This window comes from Lemur catta, chromosome 5 (assembly GCF_020740605.2).
Source record: "Lemur catta isolate mLemCat1 chromosome 5, mLemCat1.pri, whole genome shotgun sequence".
Taxonomy (NCBI): domain Eukaryota; kingdom Metazoa; phylum Chordata; class Mammalia; order Primates; family Lemuridae; genus Lemur; species Lemur catta.
In genome coordinates, this window is record NC_059132.1 from 29,656,189 (window position 1) to 29,675,237 (window position 19,049).

General features: G+C 45.0%; 1 protein-coding gene across 4 annotated transcripts in view; it reads right to left on the minus strand.

Moving 5' to 3' along the window:
• Positions 1-19,049, minus strand: part of SLC36A1 (solute carrier family 36 member 1) — a 38,931-nt gene that overhangs the window by 10,828 nt on the left and 9,054 nt on the right. For all 4 annotated transcript variants that reach the window (XM_045551331.1, XM_045551332.1, XM_045551333.1 and 1 more), the window contains exons 2-9: positions 18,020-18,164; positions 12,598-12,688; positions 11,664-11,752; positions 11,129-11,224; positions 9,223-9,307; positions 8,580-8,798; positions 3,877-3,975; positions 1,347-1,513 (exon numbers count right to left, since the gene is read on the minus strand). In XM_045551331.1, coding sequence (XP_045407287.1) covers positions 1,347-1,513; positions 3,877-3,975; positions 8,580-8,798; positions 9,223-9,307; positions 11,129-11,224; positions 11,664-11,752; positions 12,598-12,688; positions 18,020-18,159 — 986 coding nt within the window. In that variant the 5' untranslated portion in view covers positions 18,160-18,164. The remainder of the gene's footprint in view (positions 1-1,346; positions 1,514-3,876; positions 3,976-8,579; positions 8,799-9,222; positions 9,308-11,128; positions 11,225-11,663; positions 11,753-12,597; positions 12,689-18,019; positions 18,165-19,049) is intronic.

Here is a 19,049-nt window from a genome sequence, read left to right on the forward strand (position 1 = left end):
CTTACTTGCTCAGGCATAGATAATAAAATCTCTTTGGAAAAAAATCAGCTGGTGGCTCTATAATTAAACAAGGAACAGCCCCAACACCCTCTAGAGTGCCGGGAAGTCTGGAATTCGGAGAATGACACCTGCAGGGACAGCCAAATAAACTGCACCCAAATGGGGGCAGAATGATTCCAGCAGCTGGGTTTGGGGCGTTGGGAAAGGAGACAGATGCTCGTCTACGGCTTCAGATCATGTGGGCCGCTTCTGCTGTTCCCAACCCATGTATCTTCTGGGGAAAGGTGACACAGTGACACTGAGCTACCATTTGATTCTTCCCTCTTGGAAGGGCAGGAACATTTGGAAAGGTAAAAGCAGGTGGATACATCAATTACCCTGATTTGACCATGACACACTATATCCATGTATCAAAATAACATACACAATGTTATTTGTACATGTGCACAATTATTATGTATCAATTAAAAAGGAATTAAAAATAATTAAAAAACAAAATCAGGCAGCAAAGAAAGACCTTTTGGAAACAATGGTGCACTTCAGGGCTACCACCTGGCTGGCTGTGCAAACTTGATTCCCAGACCCTTGCTGGTTTGGGTGTCCCTTGCTAGATGTTGGCAGTACAAATAAATATTTTTCTCAATTTGCTCAATCTGTCCTCGCCCAAAGTCTCACTGACTAGAGGTCTAAAAAGCGTACCCAGGCAGATCAGCCAGGCTGGACTGAGGTTATTCTGATCCCTGGGGCACTCAACAAGCTCCTCAGTATCTGCCAGCAGCTGCTCACCACAATGAATTTTAATCTTCCAAACAGCATGGTTGCTTAGCACGCACCCTGTGATATCTACCTCTTGAGAAAGCATTTCCGTGTGTCTCAGCATTTCCCTATAATACATCCACCAAGGAGAGAGAGGTACAAAAAGACTCCTGGCAACTCCCGGTCCACGGTGAGATACTCCCACCTGCACATCAAGCCTGCAACTGCCAAGGGAGAGGCTGGCAGGGGCTGGTAACTAAATACAGGCTTGCTCTCCTCTCTCCCCATCTACTTGGAATAGTATAAAGTGAACCCTCTGGATACTTGGCTCTTCTGGGCTTAGGATTTCCAAGGAAAAAAATGGTCTATCAGTCAGCTGATCAACCAGTGGCTTTGGCAGCAGGGTCCACAGGACCTCTAACCCAAACACAGTGGCAGCAATGGGGGCTGGCGGTGGCCTGGGGGATGGTAGCAGTGGTGGGCTGGAGTCCAGTGGGCTCATGTAAGAGGTCAGTAAGAGGAAGAATCCACACTCTGACCCATTCATTTTTAAAAAACATCCAGTGCTCCCGGTTTCCCTCCCCACGTACCAGCAGTTGGGCAGGTTGAGGGTTATGCTGCCTTTGATAATAGATCCAAATTGCAGGTACCCCAGACACCCCAGGCTGATGTAGAGGGCAGTGACAATGACCATTCCCCCATACAGGATGAGTGGAAATTTCTGGGGATCCTTCATTTTGTTTTCAAGAGGCAGAACCTATAAGAGAGTAGTGAGAGAGGAGAGAAAGCACAGGAAAAAAGCAAAATTAATGGCTAACAAAAAAAATTAACATCCTCAGAAAAAAGTAACTTCTTTATCCCCAAAAGTCCCCAAAAGCATATCTGTCCTTTACCAGACAAGCACACAAATCGAAGTTATTTCATCAGAAGTTATACTCTCGGGACTGGAAGGGATTGCACAGCCCGCTGCCTAACCAGGAAGTCCTCAGAGGTCAGGGTGGGGCCGGGCTGGAGCCCAGGACTCCAGGCCCAGGCAGCACTCTGGCCTCCGCTGCAGGAGCCCTGCAGGCCGGGACTGTCCTTCGCTGCGTGAGTGCAGCTGCACGGTGACCAGAAGGCCCTCTCACTCACGGCAGGACCAGCTGGCATCTAACCTGAGATCCCAGCTTCCTGCTAACCTGTCGAAAGCATGCAAAATACAGGTCAGGGAAAACTGCCACTCTAGCTCAACAGGGGCAGGTACCAGCAGGGATAAGTTAGACCTCCGAGTTAGAGAAACTGAGGTGCAGAAGGTGGCATGACTTAGTGGAGGATCTCGCGACTCGGGTATTTCACAAAGCCCAGTTTCCAGACTCCTGTTGCAAACCACTGGCCTTTGCTGCCTGCTTCATCATCGCAGGAGACAGTCTTTAAGTTTGGCAAAAGCAAAGGAAAGACCCTTAATGCAGATAAGGTCACGGGGCTGGGGAAGCAACAGGTGAGATTGTGACAGTCCTCACAACCTCCCATCACCTGCACTAGATCTGGCATGGCTAACGACAAACACCAACACAGGGCGATGTCTAGCTGCCCCACGACCTATCTTTGATCTTGTCATTACACTCGTTTTCCTGTAGCACCTGCGGCCACGAGGCACAACAGATCCGTGCTGTACATACCCAGTCCACTGGAAACAGCTTCTGAACTTACCCATCAGTTTCCTTCATACCAGGAGAACAAAGAGCCAGCGGGCAGGTGCCCATCTCCCCCGTGTCCTATCTCAGGCCTGGGACAGTGGCATAAACCCAGAGAGCACCATGAACACACAGTGTGCAGCCTGGTGCTCTACCCTGACATGCTGGGCAGCCCTTCCATCCAGAACTAAAAGTCAGAACTGCAGAGTTCTCTCTCTACTGCAAAGATGGAAAATACAAAGAAACCTTGCAGTAACAGATAACGATGTTTACAGACAGAATGACTCCGTAGCCAAACCTTGGCTAACGAAACAAAAGAAAGAACAACTTCTGTCCTGTGCAAGCATCCTTTCACACCCTCTCCACCTCTTCTTCCAAGTCCTGGGTTCTCGGCACCTGTTTCTCACTGCTGAAATGTGGGCCCACTCAGGCCTCCGCCCCAGCAGCAGGAAACCCTTTGTGCTTGAGTTACGGTGAGACAGCCCTGCTGGGGAGCCGCGGGAATGAACACAGGGAAAGGTTTACAACCTTGGGACAAGCAGCGAGTTACACGTAGTCACTCTTTGACACGTCCCATCAGCTCCACCTGGGTGATGCCTCAGGATTTTCACAAAAAATCTGTCCAGCTTCTAGGTTTTTTTAAAAGTAAAGTAAGGTGCTAGGGAAATCAATGGGGAGAAAAAGAAATGCCCTGACAGAAGGGTCTTCCCATTGTCAAACCGTTGGCCAGGAGAGCTACTAACTTTCTTCAGAGAAGAATTCTGTACCTTTATTATATATTTTAAAAAAAAAATCAAATTAGGTACAATTGAGTAGAAGATTTCTCTTTAGGGAAAAAATTTGGTGAAATCACAGCAATGATGGGGGAAGTTGAGCCAGGCGTGACACCACACCAATGTTCCAGGGCAGAGAAATTACTCATATGTTTATTGATTTAATAATAAAATCAATAACATTATTAATAAAAATTTATTAAACATTTACCATGTGTCAGGGACTGTGCAAAGCAGTTTGCACATACCTCACTGAATCCTAACAACTACTAATCATTAAGCTCACTTTTTAGGAGCAAACAATAAAGGCTCAGAGAGGTGTCCTTGCACAAGGTCACACAGCGACTCTCTGGCAGAGCCAGGACTTACCCTCACATCCGTCCGACTCCAGACCCTGTGCTCCTGATTGCTGAGTACTATTGCTTGCTGCACACACAGGAGATGAGTGTGCAGTGGAGGAGTCTTGAATGTAAACATTAAAAATTGCATATAATTTATCTTCAAAAGTTAAAACTGGAAAACTTCAGTGGAATCCCCGAAATGCTATACATTAACTGGCCAGTAAGTCTCAGAAGGTAATTTCTAACAGTGTTTCCTTGGCATTCCTCGAAGCTGACCTCGAGGACACTGGGGGCCCCAGGGAACACTGGCCCAAACCACAGTGCAACTCTTACCACCCCAATGCCTTCAAACGCAAAAATGGCCGTGCCAAAGAAAAGAGGGTAGGTCTTCCAGGACGCCACTAAGGGGAGGTGGCTGGGGTCCGGGATGTCCTGAAAGAGAAAGAAAACAAAGCAAAAGGTCATACAGAGATTCAACATTTGAATCCCAATCAGAGAGGTCATACCTTTTAATAAATCCAAGATTCTCCCAAGGGACAAAAGTCTGATACTTGACAAATGATTTGAGGACATTTACCCTTCATATTTTTTTCTCTTCAAGAAGAGTAAACCCTACTTGTCTTGGGGAAAGACTAGCCCAGTGTTCTATAAAAAACTCAGATGTTGGAGCTTGCATAAAAAGAGTCATATTCTCTCACTAGGTAATCCCATCCCCAGAAATTTAATCCAAGTAGAAAAAAATCAAAAGATGAAAAAAGTTGAGCAAAGCATAACAAAGTAACTGGAAACAAACCTAAATGCTCCCAAACAAGTGATTAGTTAAATTCCAGGGCTCAAGCGATCCTCCAGCCTCAGCCTTCCAAGTAGCAGGGACTATAGGTGTGTACCACCACACTTGGCTAATTTTTACTATTTTTAGTAGAGACGGGGTCTCACTCTTGCTCAGGCTTGTCTCAAACTCCTGAGCTCAAGTGATCCTCCCACTTCAGCCTCCCAGAGTGCTAGGATTACAGGTGTGAGCACCTCGCCCTACTGGTGGTGAATTTTTAGATTGGTTCTTTTCCTTTCTTCTCTTTTTCTTCTTCATTTTAAAAATTCTTAGCAATTAGTTTGAATACTTGGAAAACAGTACCGAGAGGCACACAATAGGAGTGTTGGAACATTTGGAAAAAAATAGCAAAAAGAATATTTTAATAAATAGGCACAAAAACCCCACAAGGCAATTGTTAACTGCAGGTACAATGTAAGGCTGTCCAAGCAAGGAGGTATGGTCACAAAATCCTCCACTCAACAACCAGTAACAGACTGAGAGGAGTTGGGGGCTCAGGTGGGTCGAAGGCTGCTGTCCTTTTCAAATCTGGCTTTTTAAACCATTTGCATACATTGCTTACATTAAAATAAAAATTGGTTTTAAAATGGTCTTTTACAATGTTTTAAAATTGATTTAACTATAATATATAGGTATTCAGATAAATACCAAGTATGCTCTAACAGGGTGACAGAATAGTATCAGGTGAACAAAAGAAAATCTATCATTACTCTCTATAACAGGCTTCTCTCTGAAAGATATCAAAACAACTACACTACAGTCTTTTGAAAAATAAACATAAATACTTTTCTTTGTACCCCTGCTGAGAAATGTTAGACTTCTTTAAAAGAAGCATTTCGATACCTGGAATCAAGACAGACTAATAGGTATTTTTGCTCTACAATGAGACATTAGACAAGATTGTTCTGTAATTATTCCTGAGTCACAGATGTTCTCAGAAACAGGTGCGGTCTGCTGGTTAGAGGATAACTCCTGCCCAGGTTCATACGTCAGATCAGGTTGAGGTATCAGGTGGGGAATTTCACAACACATGTCTGGGGACACTGTGGGAATGAGACTCGCTGAAGAAATATATAATTCTACATACTTACTGACTGCTACTGACTCATTACCCAACCAATTGGGAAAAGTTTAATTTACAAAGAAACATACAAATTAAAATCAGCTCATTATCAACAGAGCTCCCCAATTCTACAATACAGTCGGTCCTCAGTTGTCAATAGGTTCTTAGAAACTGCGACGTCAATTGAAACAACACACGGTCATTTTCTTCAACCTCATTTCATTACAACGATGATGAGGCAAAAAAATGATTCCATTATACGTCATTTCCAAGAACCCATCGATGATGTTAACTGAGGACTTACGTCAATTATAATAATAACAGCTTTTTCAGAAAATGCTGTTAAATGTACATATGGATTGTAAGATGTACTCCAGTTTTGGAACCATTATAACTGTGAAGAAGTGCATCTCAGAATTGAGGCTACGCAGTGATAAAACATTTATTGGGAGGTCCCTCTGGGCAAGGCACTCTGCCCAGAACTGTGCCATTCATCATCACTCCACATGCCAAAGACACAGGGAAACCATCAGGTGGAAGACCCTGGCCTGCTTCCTACCATGGCATGTGCATGACGGACAAGAATATATTAATATCAGACCCGTACAGGCTCAGAATTAGGGAAAACATTCAGAAACATCAGGGGACAGCAGGAGAATGCTCACGGGAAGCAGGGTGAAATGCTAACACAGAACAGTGGCAACGAACAGCAGCAACCAAAATGACCCAGAGGGAGCATCTTTAGCTGTAGGCCACATAGAAATGAAGCTGTGACAATACTATGGGCAGTGACCACACCAACACAGAGCCCAGCCTCCTCCCCTGCGCTGCACCCGGGCAGACAGCACTACTCCATCACTGCACGTGCTGAGCCCAGAGGCAGGCTTAGACCTGCTTGCAGGAAAGAAGCAGGGACAGACATCTGTCCCTGCTCTATGCACAGACATCGCTCTGGATGGACACTGCCGGTCAGCTGGGACGGAGGCGCTACAGGAACCCGAATTTTCATCCCAGCCCTCTGATCATGGCAACCCCTGCAGTCTAACCGCCTGCCACAGTTTAAAATTAAACGTGGCATGTGTGCCTGTGTACAGGAGGTGGCCTCACCGACTTTATCTTTAATGTCCATCAGCGTATATCCTAGGCACTCTTGAGAGCTCGGATTGCAATGTGAAATCATGGTTTATTTACCCTTCCTTGTCTGATAATGGAAATGGTCAACTGTGCATTCATCCGCCCTCTTTCCAGTCATATAAAAAATGGGATAGTGGTGAGTAAAAAAGTAAAAGATTAAAAAAAATGGGATATGGAGAGCTGTTTATGTTTGAAAAAACAGTTCTGCAGAAGAGTCAATATCTGCCACTCATCTGACTTACCATAACAAGGAAAATGCAGCAAATGATCACTGAGGACGTTAATCTCAACTCATAATGTCATTTCCTTAGCACAGGCGGTCCCTGGTTTTTATGACTCACTGTTCTCCTAGAAACCACAGCCGTGGGTGACTGGGTCACTATTAAAGCAGACTGTGTGGAAATGAAGTAACATGCACCTGTCAGACTGACCAAATTAAAAAGACGGATTTATCCAGAGTTGGCAAGGATGAAAAAACAGGTACTTACATGCTGCAGAAGGCAGTCTCTATGAAATGAGTAAATAGTTTTTGGAAAATGGAACTTGGAAATATAAAATATTCAAAAGTGCATACTCTTCAGCAATTACTCCTCTAGATAAATATCTTAGAGAAGTATTTATATTAATGCATGTCCACAAAAAGAAATACATAAGGACATTCACTGTCTTAACATTTAATGCTAAATATTATAAATGACCTGATCGTAGACTGATGGGGGAACAGCTATTAGCTGCAATGTTCTGTACCAATGAAAAAGGATGAAGCAGAGCCACGTATTTAACCTGGAAAGCTCTCTAAGGCACTTTCTAGGGGGAAAAAAACAAGGTAGATGAACACTACATATAATTTTTCTAAATTATGTTTAAAAAATGAAAACAAAATTGACTTTGATTGATGTATTTCTCTGTCTACTTACATAGCGTGTAAATGCACTCACGGATCTAGAATGAGACAGACCCATCACACGGAGGGGGTCCCTGAGAGGACACGTGTTGTGGGGTGTGGTATCCGTGAGGCATTTGTAGTGTCTGCATTTTAATGAATATGTATTGATGAATTATTTGGGGAATTAAATTTAAATAGCTTTTTAAAAGTTATACTTGTATTTGCCTGCTTTTATGTTTTTCCTCTTCTCGACGCTTGGCAAAAGGCATTGTCTTTCTCAAAAATAGCCATGTGTTTAAGGGCTTATTTTTCTCAGCCTTATCTTCTTCTCATCTCCATGAGGATGTTTTCTCTCACGGTACCCCACAGACCTGCCCGCAAGGGCTAAGTGAGGGGTGGGCAATAAATAAATTGATGATTTTGACAAATAAATATAAAACTGGAGTTGATAAGGAATTACTTTACCTAAATACAAATTAGGAAAAAAAGATTTCTATTTCCATCTTAGTATTTTTCCCCACTTTCCAATTGTGTACAATGATCACGTGTTAACTATCTAATTGGAAAAAGGCTAAATCGGTGATCTTAATGGGGGTGATTCTCAGGGACATCTGGCAATGTCTGGAAACATTTTTGATTGTCACAGTGGGGGGGTGGTTGCTACTAGCACCTAATGGGCAGAGACCAGGGACGCGGCTAAACATCCTACGTTGCACAGGATAGTCCCCACAATAAGAGTTATCTGGCCCAAAATGTCAACAGGGGGGAAGATAAAAACCTCTAACTTAAATATGCCATAAGTCAGCGGTCCCCCACCTTTTTGGCACCAGGGACCAGTTTCATGGAAGACAATTTTCCACAGATGGGGGCAGTGGAGGGGTGGGGGGCACTCCAGCGATGATGCGAGTGATGGGGAGTGGCTGTAGATACAGACGAAGCTTCACTTGCCTGCCACTCACCCCCTGTCATGCGGCCGGTTCCTAACAGGCCACCGATTGGTACCAGCCTCCAGCTCGGGGGTTGGGGGCCGCAGGCATAAGCAACATATAACTATGTTACACTGACTTGTTTGGTTTGTTTCCTTGCTACTTAACAGGAGGACGGGGGAGGGCCCAGGCTGGTACCTGCACAATGAACTGGAAGATCATGACCAGGCTGACCAGCATGCTGACATTGGCCAACAGGGAGAAGACGGACAGGGCTCGGAGGTTCCTGACGAAGACCAGCAGCACCAGGAAGGGCAGGAAGGAGAGCATGTAGAGTCGCGAGTCCATGATGGGGTTCTCAATCACTGTCTCGTTGCTGTGGCAGTTGTTGGTGGTCCCATTGGCTGCTTCTATCACCTAGAATGCGGGGAAGGAAGTAAAAGGAAAAGCCTCCCAGCTGACAAAGGCTGGTGGATCTCCCACTGGAGGAGATTCTTGACCGAAGGCTCGGGTGTGTGAATAGGCCCTTTAGAAGTCTGTGGCCGGTGGGCCGTCTTTGGAGATTTTCATGATCATCATCAGCAATCCACTGTCTGAGCTGGGTGTGTTCATATTTTCCTGAGACAGGGGGCCAGACAGGAGATGGGGAGGTTTCTCTACGCCCTAGGACTTCAGATGAGAATCAACCAGAAAACACTGTTCTATGTAAAGTGTTAAAACCTTCACCCTTCTGTTGACCAAAACCGGTTTGGAAAACATCATAAACAAAAAGTTCACTTATCCCTTCCCATTCTCTTTCTCTCTCTCTCTCTCTCTTTTTTTTTTTTAACTAAGACCCTACCTGTTTGAAGTTGTCAGCCAGAAACACAAAATAGACAGAGCAGAATCCCAGCTGAGTGACAATCAGGAAGAAGTCCACGATGTGCCTGGAAATGCGGAAGGAAAGAATACAAAGACCATTAGAATATAAAATACAGGACTCCCAGAGGGACCAGTGTTTTAAATAGTGCCTTTTCCCAAACCATCACAGACCATTCCCAGCAGGTGCCAAAGATGAGCATGCCCTGGTAAAACGAGGAACTTTGCTAGATGCCACTGGTCTGGGGCTTTGGGAGGATGGTGAAGGAGGTGCTCTCTGTGTGGTTTCTGAGGTCCCCTTCCTGCCCCACAGACACCCTATACTGCCCAGCCCCTTGGCATCCCCCCTGCCCACCTGCCCACCTATCCCGCCTCACACCTTTTTCCTAGAGCTACTCGACCGACGTAAGAGATCAGGAAGTGGACCCCTTCACCATCTCTTTCTAGAACTTGGATCCAAGAACCAACCTAGTCTCACATAAGTACACAGAAATAGATGTACCAAAACAGATTGCTGGTTGAACAACAACAGCTGGTAACAACCTAAAGGGTCATCAAAAGGAAAGTGATTATTTCCATTCTTAAATGGGACATTACACAGCAGATAAAAAGAATGTGTTAAATGCACATGTGCTGACAGAGAAAAATGTCTAAGACATTCAAGGGAGATACTATGTTACTGTTTCCCAATAACATACACAGTACGGTCAATTTATGCAAAAAAAAAATTTAAAAACATATGTATGTTTACAGACATATAGAAAATTCCAAAAGGATACCCATGCAACTGTGACCAATATTTACTTTTCCTTTTTACTTTATGTCTTGATCAAAAAAATGCTTTTACTATGAGCACACATTTTACTAAAAGAAGGAAGGGAAGGGAAGAAGGAAGCAAGCGTGGGAGAAAGGAAAATAGAAAAAAAGGGGGGGGGGAAGAGAAAAAAAGAAAAAAAGAAAGGAAAAAAGAAGTAACAACCAACCAACTTATGGTGTTCACTTGGTAATCTAGCTTCTCCCAGTCACAGAAAATAATTTTGCCAAAAGACTTATATAATCTGCATTACAGGATGAAGCTATGAATGCATGTGACAGTTTCCTCTATGATCACAAAAAGGAACTTTTCTAGAGAACATAGTTTTCACGTGGTTTAATATTTTAAAAAAAGGATTTCAGCCCATGTTGGTATCGATTTGCTACAACTAAATACAAGGGGGAAAAAAGCAGACTATTCCCCTCCAGGCATCTGAAAAATTACCATAAGGAGAAACTTCCAGATACTCCTACCCAGTTCTCGCTCACCTCACCTCCCCCTCGAAGCTTTTCCTTCTCCTGTGTCCCCTGTGCGCTTCTCACCTGGCACAGCCAGACGAGAGAATCTCTAAAGTTCCTCCCACTCTGAGCACCGAGGATATGTTCCTAGCTCATGACACTTTCTTCCTATTGGTGTCTGATCTCATCTTGTTCTCTGATTCTCTTCCCACACATCTTTCTCCTTACACAGACTGCAAGCCCCTGGAGGGCGAGGACCACGTAATTTACCGCAGAAAACCTCCCCTCCCTGGCTATTAAATAGAATTGTTTTGTTCCACTTATAAGAGAGTGCTTAAGTATATTCGTTGAACGAACGGTGAATCAAATACAATCACTGCTCAAAGACTGCCAAAGCTGGAATGGACCTTCGAGACCTTTCAGGCCAGGCCCCATGTTTTCCTGATGAGGAAACTGAGAACCAGGGAAGGCAGGGGTCACCCAGCTCACCACCAGCAGAACTGAGGTAGCACCAAGTCCACTGACCCAAACAACACCCTTTCGGTCCCTTGCACAGTCTCCCACATCATGGCCCCACACTGGGAGGCCGCGGTTGGAAGGAGGGAGGAACGAGTTACCTGCCCCAGTGTGCATGATTCCGGAGACAGGAGCAGGGGCTGGATTCCAGTCCATACATCACAGTGTCCCCATAGTCCACAAAGGATTTGTTCAGTCTGGGGGGAGGGGAGCAAGAGCAGAAGAGCAGAGTATGTGGGATAGATCATGACAATGACAGAACAAACTCAACCACCGAGACCTGGGCCAATTCCCCATCTGTCACCCTGGGGGGTACCACTCTGAGTCCTATAACTAATGCTTTCGAGGATCAGAAGTGCTAAGTTGATGGGATAGTTACTGTCATTATAATGAACAACCATCTGGTGATTAGAATGTGGTGTCTATCCACTGGACATAAGAAAATTTAACAGATGACAATGAGCCGAAAAAGATCACAGAAATAGCCCGGGAAAGGGAACACTGCCGCAGTGAGCAGTCACCTTCAGCTAGTGTCAGGAACAGAGAGTGGTCTGCCTACGTGCTCCCCTTTCAAGGTTGGTTACAAAACCCCAAAGGACAGTCTGCCACTCGAGAGGTGGCTCGGAGGGCTCTCACCTGTGGCAGAAGTGGCGAGCACATTTCACCAGGATGCCCATGCAGTGCACGGCCACGATGCCGATCACCAGCAGGCTGAGGGGGCCCATCTGGGGACAGGCATTGCAGGCAAAAGGAGGAGAGACAAACAGGCAGAGTTAGGGGTGAGCCCAATCAGAACATGATTTGCAAATGATTAGAATGCTGCTAAGCCACTTTCCACCGACAAAACTTCTCCAAGCAAACGTGATCACAGAGATAGGCTCCGTGAAATAGGCACTATCTGAACTTCGAGAGATTTAATCTCGTGCAGAAGAAGGACACAAGAGAAGTCTGTTCTGAGACGGTGGCAGATGAGCAGACCGGGGCTCCTGTGATTCTGGGGGAAGAGATGGGCTAAGGGATGTGGGGGGAAGGGGGGCGTTATCTCTGGAGAAATGCCAGATCAAGACAGACTGCACTTAGCTGAGGACACGCCCCATCTCTGGGCTACTTCCAACCCGAGAAGAAATCAGAATGGCTTTGGACAGGCAGTCTATAGGAGGCGAATCATAAAAAGAAGACATAAGATTCTCAGAGTCGGCCACTTAGGGCTGGTGCGTGGAAGGGCTGTGTAGAAAATGAACAAACATTTGTTACTAACTCATTAGTTCCTATTATTGACAGAAACTGCTTGAGTCATTTTAAGTACATCGTCTCTACCAGTAAGTGAGCTCCACAAGGGCAGGAATCTTTGCTTAATTCACGGATACGTTCTATTCTAAGAGCCTAGAGCAATGCCTGGCACACAGAAGATTTTCAGTAGATATATCCTTAGATAAATGAATGTCTGAATTTTGCTTTTTCTCAGCTGAATTAAAAAGAAATGTTTTAAAAGGAGTAAATTTTAAAAACAACAAAAAACTATCTCCCTAAATTTGTTGCAATACTTCCCTCCAGCGATGCAGACCCTTACCAAGATGCCCGCATTTTTCACTGCCAGAGGCAGCCCCAGGAGTCCTGTGCCAATGTTGCCTTTTAACAGGTGGATCAAGGTCTGGAACCATCTGAAGTGGAAAGAAGATAAAGGGAACATTAACCATCATGATAGCTGACTCTAACTAGCACTTAGCACTACACTAAGTGCTTACATGCATTATCTTATTTGATTTCTAAAACAACCCTATAAGATTTTATTTTATGGATGATGAAGCCATTTGCTCACAGTCATGCACCTAGTAAAGATCTGAGCCAGGTTTCAAACCCAGGCGGTCTGACCCCAGAACTCACTCTCATCCGCCCTGCTATAAGCCTGCATTCTCTGTGGCATATTGTGTTAACTGCAGTGGCAGAAATAAGTATGAATAAGGTGCACATCTCAGTCTCCAGAAATTAATAATGTCTCAAGGAAAACATGGAGACGCATTAATAACCACCAAAGACAGAAAGATCTCTGTCTTTAAGACAAGCCCAGGAACAGAGTGCAGGGAGAAGGGAGGCAGGTGAGGCTGTGTGCACCTGCCTCCAGGTGCTGAGAGACCAGAGCTGAGCCCAGCAGGATGGGGCAGGACCTGCACATGTGTTGCCGGGGGAGAAGACACATGTGCAGACCCCTCTGGCAAAGGGAGGGGTCTGGGAACAAGACCCCAGAGAGACACGTGGGGCATGAACCAGAAGGAGCAGTACTTGGGTTTAGTGGCCACTTGAGTCAAGGTGAGGGTGAAGGTGCAGCGGGCAGGGAATTTCTCTTTTTTCTACTGGGACTGGAAACTCAACAAAGGACTGACAGCAGAGGAGTGGGCTTGTCTTCAGCATTTTCCATCCTCTGTTACCTCCAGAAGGATAGGAAACAGGTCAAATACTGCATTACTTTGCCCCAAATCACTCAGGATTTGGCTGCTGGCACTGTCTGGAAATTTCTGCCCAAATAACCTAAATCCCTCAAAACTGATGCTTACATACATTTCTTCAAATCTGCAATTCAGTAAAAACTCAAAGAAACTAACACTTGTTACTCATAAAGGCCATTAATAAGATGCAGCTATACCCTCTGGAAAGGAATTTTACTTTAACCTTCTCCTTTCAACTTCGGGAGGAAAATCTCTTGGTCTTCCTGCTGTCCCCAGCCTTTTCAGGAAAAATCAAGGGAGCTATTTCCACTCTCAGTGAGAAGAGGTTAAGTGCTCTCCTGCCCATCCTGAGGACTGCAAGAGCCCATTATCAGTAGCAGGATAATGGGCCTATTAAATTTCTTAGCAAATGTGTAATCCACTTAAGGGCAGGGCAAAGGTAGGCATTATACCAAGCCCACTGCCTACCGGAGACCTCCCCTGGGAGTCTGGGTCCCTCTGGCCCTGGCTCTGCCCTCGCCTCCAGATGACAATTCCCTCTCTCCCTTCTCTGGCCCTGTTGTCTCCTTGGTAAAGACAGAGGTCTTTATAGAGGTCTTCTCCACGGTGCCTTCAGCTCAAACACCAGGATTCTAGGCAGTTGACCACAATGACTCTTTTTAATAAATGGCCCCAAGCTGCGATTACCTCATGCTATGTGAGTATCACAGAATAACTTCATGGACTGCACAGTTTTAACTGCAAGGGTGAACTATCCTTCTGGAAAGGGAGAGGAGGAGCCCAGATCTCTGGAGTTCCATTTATGCTCCATCAGTAGTTTTTAGACTTCCTGGTCTAAGGACCAGAAATTTATTCTCTGATAAATTCTCTGATAAGGGTCCTGAAGAATTTATCAGCAAATAAAGGGGTCCTGAGACCAGAGATGATGCTTATGGGGATTGTACCTGCTGGTGTATACTATATTAAAAAACTGAAACTGAGAAACTTTAAAGATATTTCATTAAAAATAGCAGTAAGTTCATTATATGTTAATATAAATAACAAATCTTTTTTAATGAAAAAGAACTCCATTTTCCAAAAAGGAAAATGTGAGAAGAATGGTTCCATCTTACTATTTTTTCCCCCAAATCTCTTTAATGTCTCACATAACAGAAGATACCTAGATTATCTGCTTCTAAGTTCAATCTACTGTGATTGACCTTGTTTTGGTTGAAGTATATGAAAAAAATATATTCTAGACACGGAATCAGAAAAGGAAAGAGTATTTTAATAGCCTCTTCAGACAATTATGGTAATTTTTCTTTGACACTACTCCAGAACGCAACACACGATAGTTTCTTAGAAGTTGGCTGCAGTGTGGAAGCTGAACTTTTCATACTCTTTTATGTTAAAATCTATTGATGGTCTTGCTCTTTCAATGGATCTTTTACCCATGCAAAATTCCCTAACATCATCCTTTGGTTATCTGGAAGATGTCGGTTCCCTGAATTACGCAGATCTTCCAAATGCTAACATCTTTCATTATACAATATCAAAAAATCACATTCCTTAGTATCACCACTGATCTCACCAGAAAAGTCTTTAAGTAGAGGGAAGCCGTCAAGCTCATGGAGCTGGATATAAATTTTTTTCCAATTTTGCTTGAAATCTCAAATTTTATTATGGATAACAATTACATATTTTTGATGGTTTTGATTGAGGGGATGGGCTTATTTCATTCATTTTCAAGACAATGTCTACCACCTACCCAGGTCTGAATAACCTATAGTTTGTTAGTTGTTCTTTCTAGTAAAAATGTATTCTATGAAAAAAAAAAAAGGCAGCAAGTTCAGTTAACAACTCAATCACTCATGGTCTTTGCCTTGAGACAAGCATCATACTTTGATACGTGCTGAAAGTGCTTCATGCGTACTTCCCTTTTAATACTCCCATGGAGTATTAAAAGACCTGTACTGAAGGGTCATGATTTTTAAAAATTAGTAATCTGATTATTTCATCACATTCTAAAACGCAAAACTTGCTTTTCTCTTTACGCATGTGTGACAGTGAAGAATACAATGATGACTAGTACAATTTGGTGCCACTACCGCAATCCACGCTACAGTGCCTGTAATTTTACCCACCATTGCTTCTAATAATCAGTGCAAATATCAACACAGTGAAAAGGCAAACAACATCTTAGTACTATTACAAAGACAGTTTTGACCTCGTAGACTTCTTGAAATGGTCTTGGGAGCCCCAAAAGGTCTGCAGAACACATTTTGCCAACAGCTGCTCCAGGTCACCTAGAGAAAGCCAGCTGCAGGCAGCTGGTGTCTCAGCCTGCCAGCCGGGGGAAGAGTCACTGAAGCTCAATCAACAGCTGGTATAATGGAACTCAGAAGGGCAACAGAAGAAAAATCTGCCCAAGAGCATTAAATGAGGCTGTCTCCAAAGCAGTCAATAGCTTGATGGCATTAAGTGTTAGGAAATAACCTCACTAAACACACCATCATGGAAATGTTTGGAGTTCCTATTTGTACCCCCTAATTAGCGGTTTTTACTGAGCCCTTAACTTCTAGAAGTGTGTGTGCATGCGTATGTACTATAGGACAAGAAATACTTCCATGTACATTGTTCCTTGGCAAACTAGATAACAGGGTGGGGCAAGGTAGAAACAGAAAAGGAACCCAGCTCAAAATGTGTTCCTCACACTTCCTACACAGTAGAGATTCATTTGGGTTAACAAGGCTCTTCAAATCAACTTACACCTTAATTATACCTGGCATGTCTTCTACGTAACTGCTTGTGTGAATCCTATGCCCCAGCCTGGAAGTACTCGAGTCCCTCCCAGTGAAATACCTTTCCCTGTACCACCTGTGATGGAACTGCAATACTCGCCATCACCTACAGATGGGCTTTCCTGGTCACCCACTTTGTATCCCAGTGTCAGGGCAGGAAGGAAACCTCAGATCAAAGTATATCCTGGAAAAGTCCCAATATAAGCCCAACGAAGGTATCTTCTGATTTGCTCAATTTCCAACAAACAAGGGGAAGTAGTTTTGTGTTGACCACTAGTGATAACCCAATATGGGAAAAAAGAAATGTTCACAATGGCTAACAGGCAGGCATCAGCTTCCACATGTCCAAAACCTAGGAGCTACTATCCTGGAGTCACTAGTTGGTTGGTTTTGAGCTTCAAAGAAGTCTCTCTGAACATGAAAATCCAGATCCCATCTGGCAAGTATTGCATAGACAAATTACGCCTGAGAAAAAGCAGCAGCAAAAACTGGAAGGGAAACTATAGAGAGAGAGAAGCTTGGAAGAAGCATTTCACAATAACGAGTGTGACCTCTAAAGGGAAGCTGTCATGTGTCACTGGCTGTGCGTGGAGCGCCGTCTGCCTGGGGGCGGCCAGTGGGGTGGACGCGGTTAGAGGAAAGAGGGGAAGGGTGAGCACACTGCTGCCAGGTGTGGTCTAAGCAATCTTTCCTGTCAGCTACAAATGCAAGCAAATGGGGAATCTACACAAGCGTGCCATGCGAGAAACGAGCTATGAGACAGGCTCTTCGTGAGCAGAAATCAGCTAGTGGTGGTGAGGGGCCGGGAATGCGGACACCGTGTCCTCTAATTCCATCCCAGGTCACAAGAGAAAGTGCCCTGCACCAGGAGAGTGCAGGTAGATGGGCTTCAAGAGAAGCTTCCATGGTCCCCTTGGGCAGTGATAGGGGATGGCATAAGTCTAGGACATGAAGGTGCCCTCGGTAAGCCACACCCCACCCACAAGGGAGCACAGAGAGGGTTACAACTAAGCTTGAGGGCTGCAAAAGCCAGGACCAGAGAAATGTCAGAGGTCTGCTGAGGTTGGAGAGTAGCTGGGATACTCAGTGGAGCAGAAGAAAATCTTCCTCTGAATGTTCTAATTCAAGTGGTGAATACTACAGAGTCAGCACAGCTTCATAGTGGGGTCCTGAGTTTTTCTTTACATTTGGGGAAACTGAGTCCCAAACTCAGCCCAGATGAGTCTTGGGTTTTAGTTTCCAGGGACAAGACTTAAGCCCTCCTTGGAGAATGCAAAGTGGATCTTTCTCTTCTCTATCAACCCCCAAATTTTTTAAGTGCAGAAGTTATTCTTCCCTCTTCCCCCGTTCTTCAGCCAAATGAACTGGCAACATGGGGCAGAAGTATGGGAGAGACTTTGCAAAGGAGGCTTGCAATTGGGCTTAGAGATTATTTGAGCTTCTTGTACAGATGCCACACAGTTCTAAATTAAGAGAATTAAGACAATGTCCTTGCTAGAAGCTTTTCTTAAGTCCAGCTTACTGAGCCTCAGCTTTGTGGGACCACGACAGCTGAAAGGAACAAAGAATAAGAAACAGACTGGAGGGTGGCAGCCAAGGGTGGCACTGAGATTGCAAATCTCAGGGAATCGCTTGCCTAATCTCTTTATCACTTACATTCACCTGTAAAGTAGGGGACTGATGAAATGGAGAAGAGAAAAAAATAAGTCTAAGGGAGACTCAGGAACATGAAGCCCACCCAGGAGGGCAGAAGATAAGTGGTACTTACGTTGTGCTGTTGCTTTCCCCAAAGCGCTGGTAGGAGCCCAGGGAGGGGTTGCTGAGGCCGTCGGAGGGGCTCTCCTCGGGGCTCACGTCAGTGGAGCTGTAGTCATGGTAGTCTTCGTTCCGCAGTCTCTGCGTGGACATGGCAGCTGCGGAGGAAGGGCCAGCATTAAAACCTCCTGCAGCTGGGGCCTGCAGCTCCATGTCTGGGGTGGACTCTGGGGCAGGAGCAGTCATTGTCACAGCTGCTCACTGTGACAGCTGCACTGTGGATTTAGTACGAGGGTGCCTGGTACCAAGGGAAATGGGAAAGTGCAAAGTGCACAGGGGCGGGCTGGGTTCCCTCGGCTTCTGCCTCCCAACTTTCCCAATTGGTGCCACACTCATAAATATCTAAATTTGACAGAGTACACCTGGACAAAGCAGGTGAGGCGCTGCTCGGGAGGGGTGAGGGAGAGTGCAGAGAAGCCCTTCCAGGAAGCATTCCCCATTCCTTAGGTCACGATTACTTACTCCTTTCTCTGAGCTTATTTCTTGAAGCTTGTGCAATAGTTGAAGTGTATGTACACCCACCTTGCCCAAGAACAAGCTCTCAGAGGGTAGGAATCTGGATATTTCTCCCGTATCCTCTGTTGCCTCTGCCTTCACTAGAGAACCCTGTGGCATTCAAGATATCTCCTCTCGATCATCCAGTTCTGCTCAAACTCCCCCAAGTCCCAGAGCCACAAGTGATGTCCTCCTTCTCTCTGCCATGACCTCAGGCCTACCCTACACTCTTTAGAGGCCATCAGTAACTCTCATCCCCTGACCTTGTGACTCTTTTCTTGCCACCAACCTAGGTACTGAAAAATAGTAGCTGAAAGCAGCTCAGAGGAAGACCGGGAGCATGAGGGGTGCTCACCCCTGGCCCCTGTCTCAACATCTCCCCTCCACAATCCTCCTTCCTTTTTATTTTTTATGGGTTTGCTCATTTTTAAAAGATGGAGAGAGAAGAAAACCTCCCTGCTGTGTGCTGGAAGGACGACGAGGGGGGT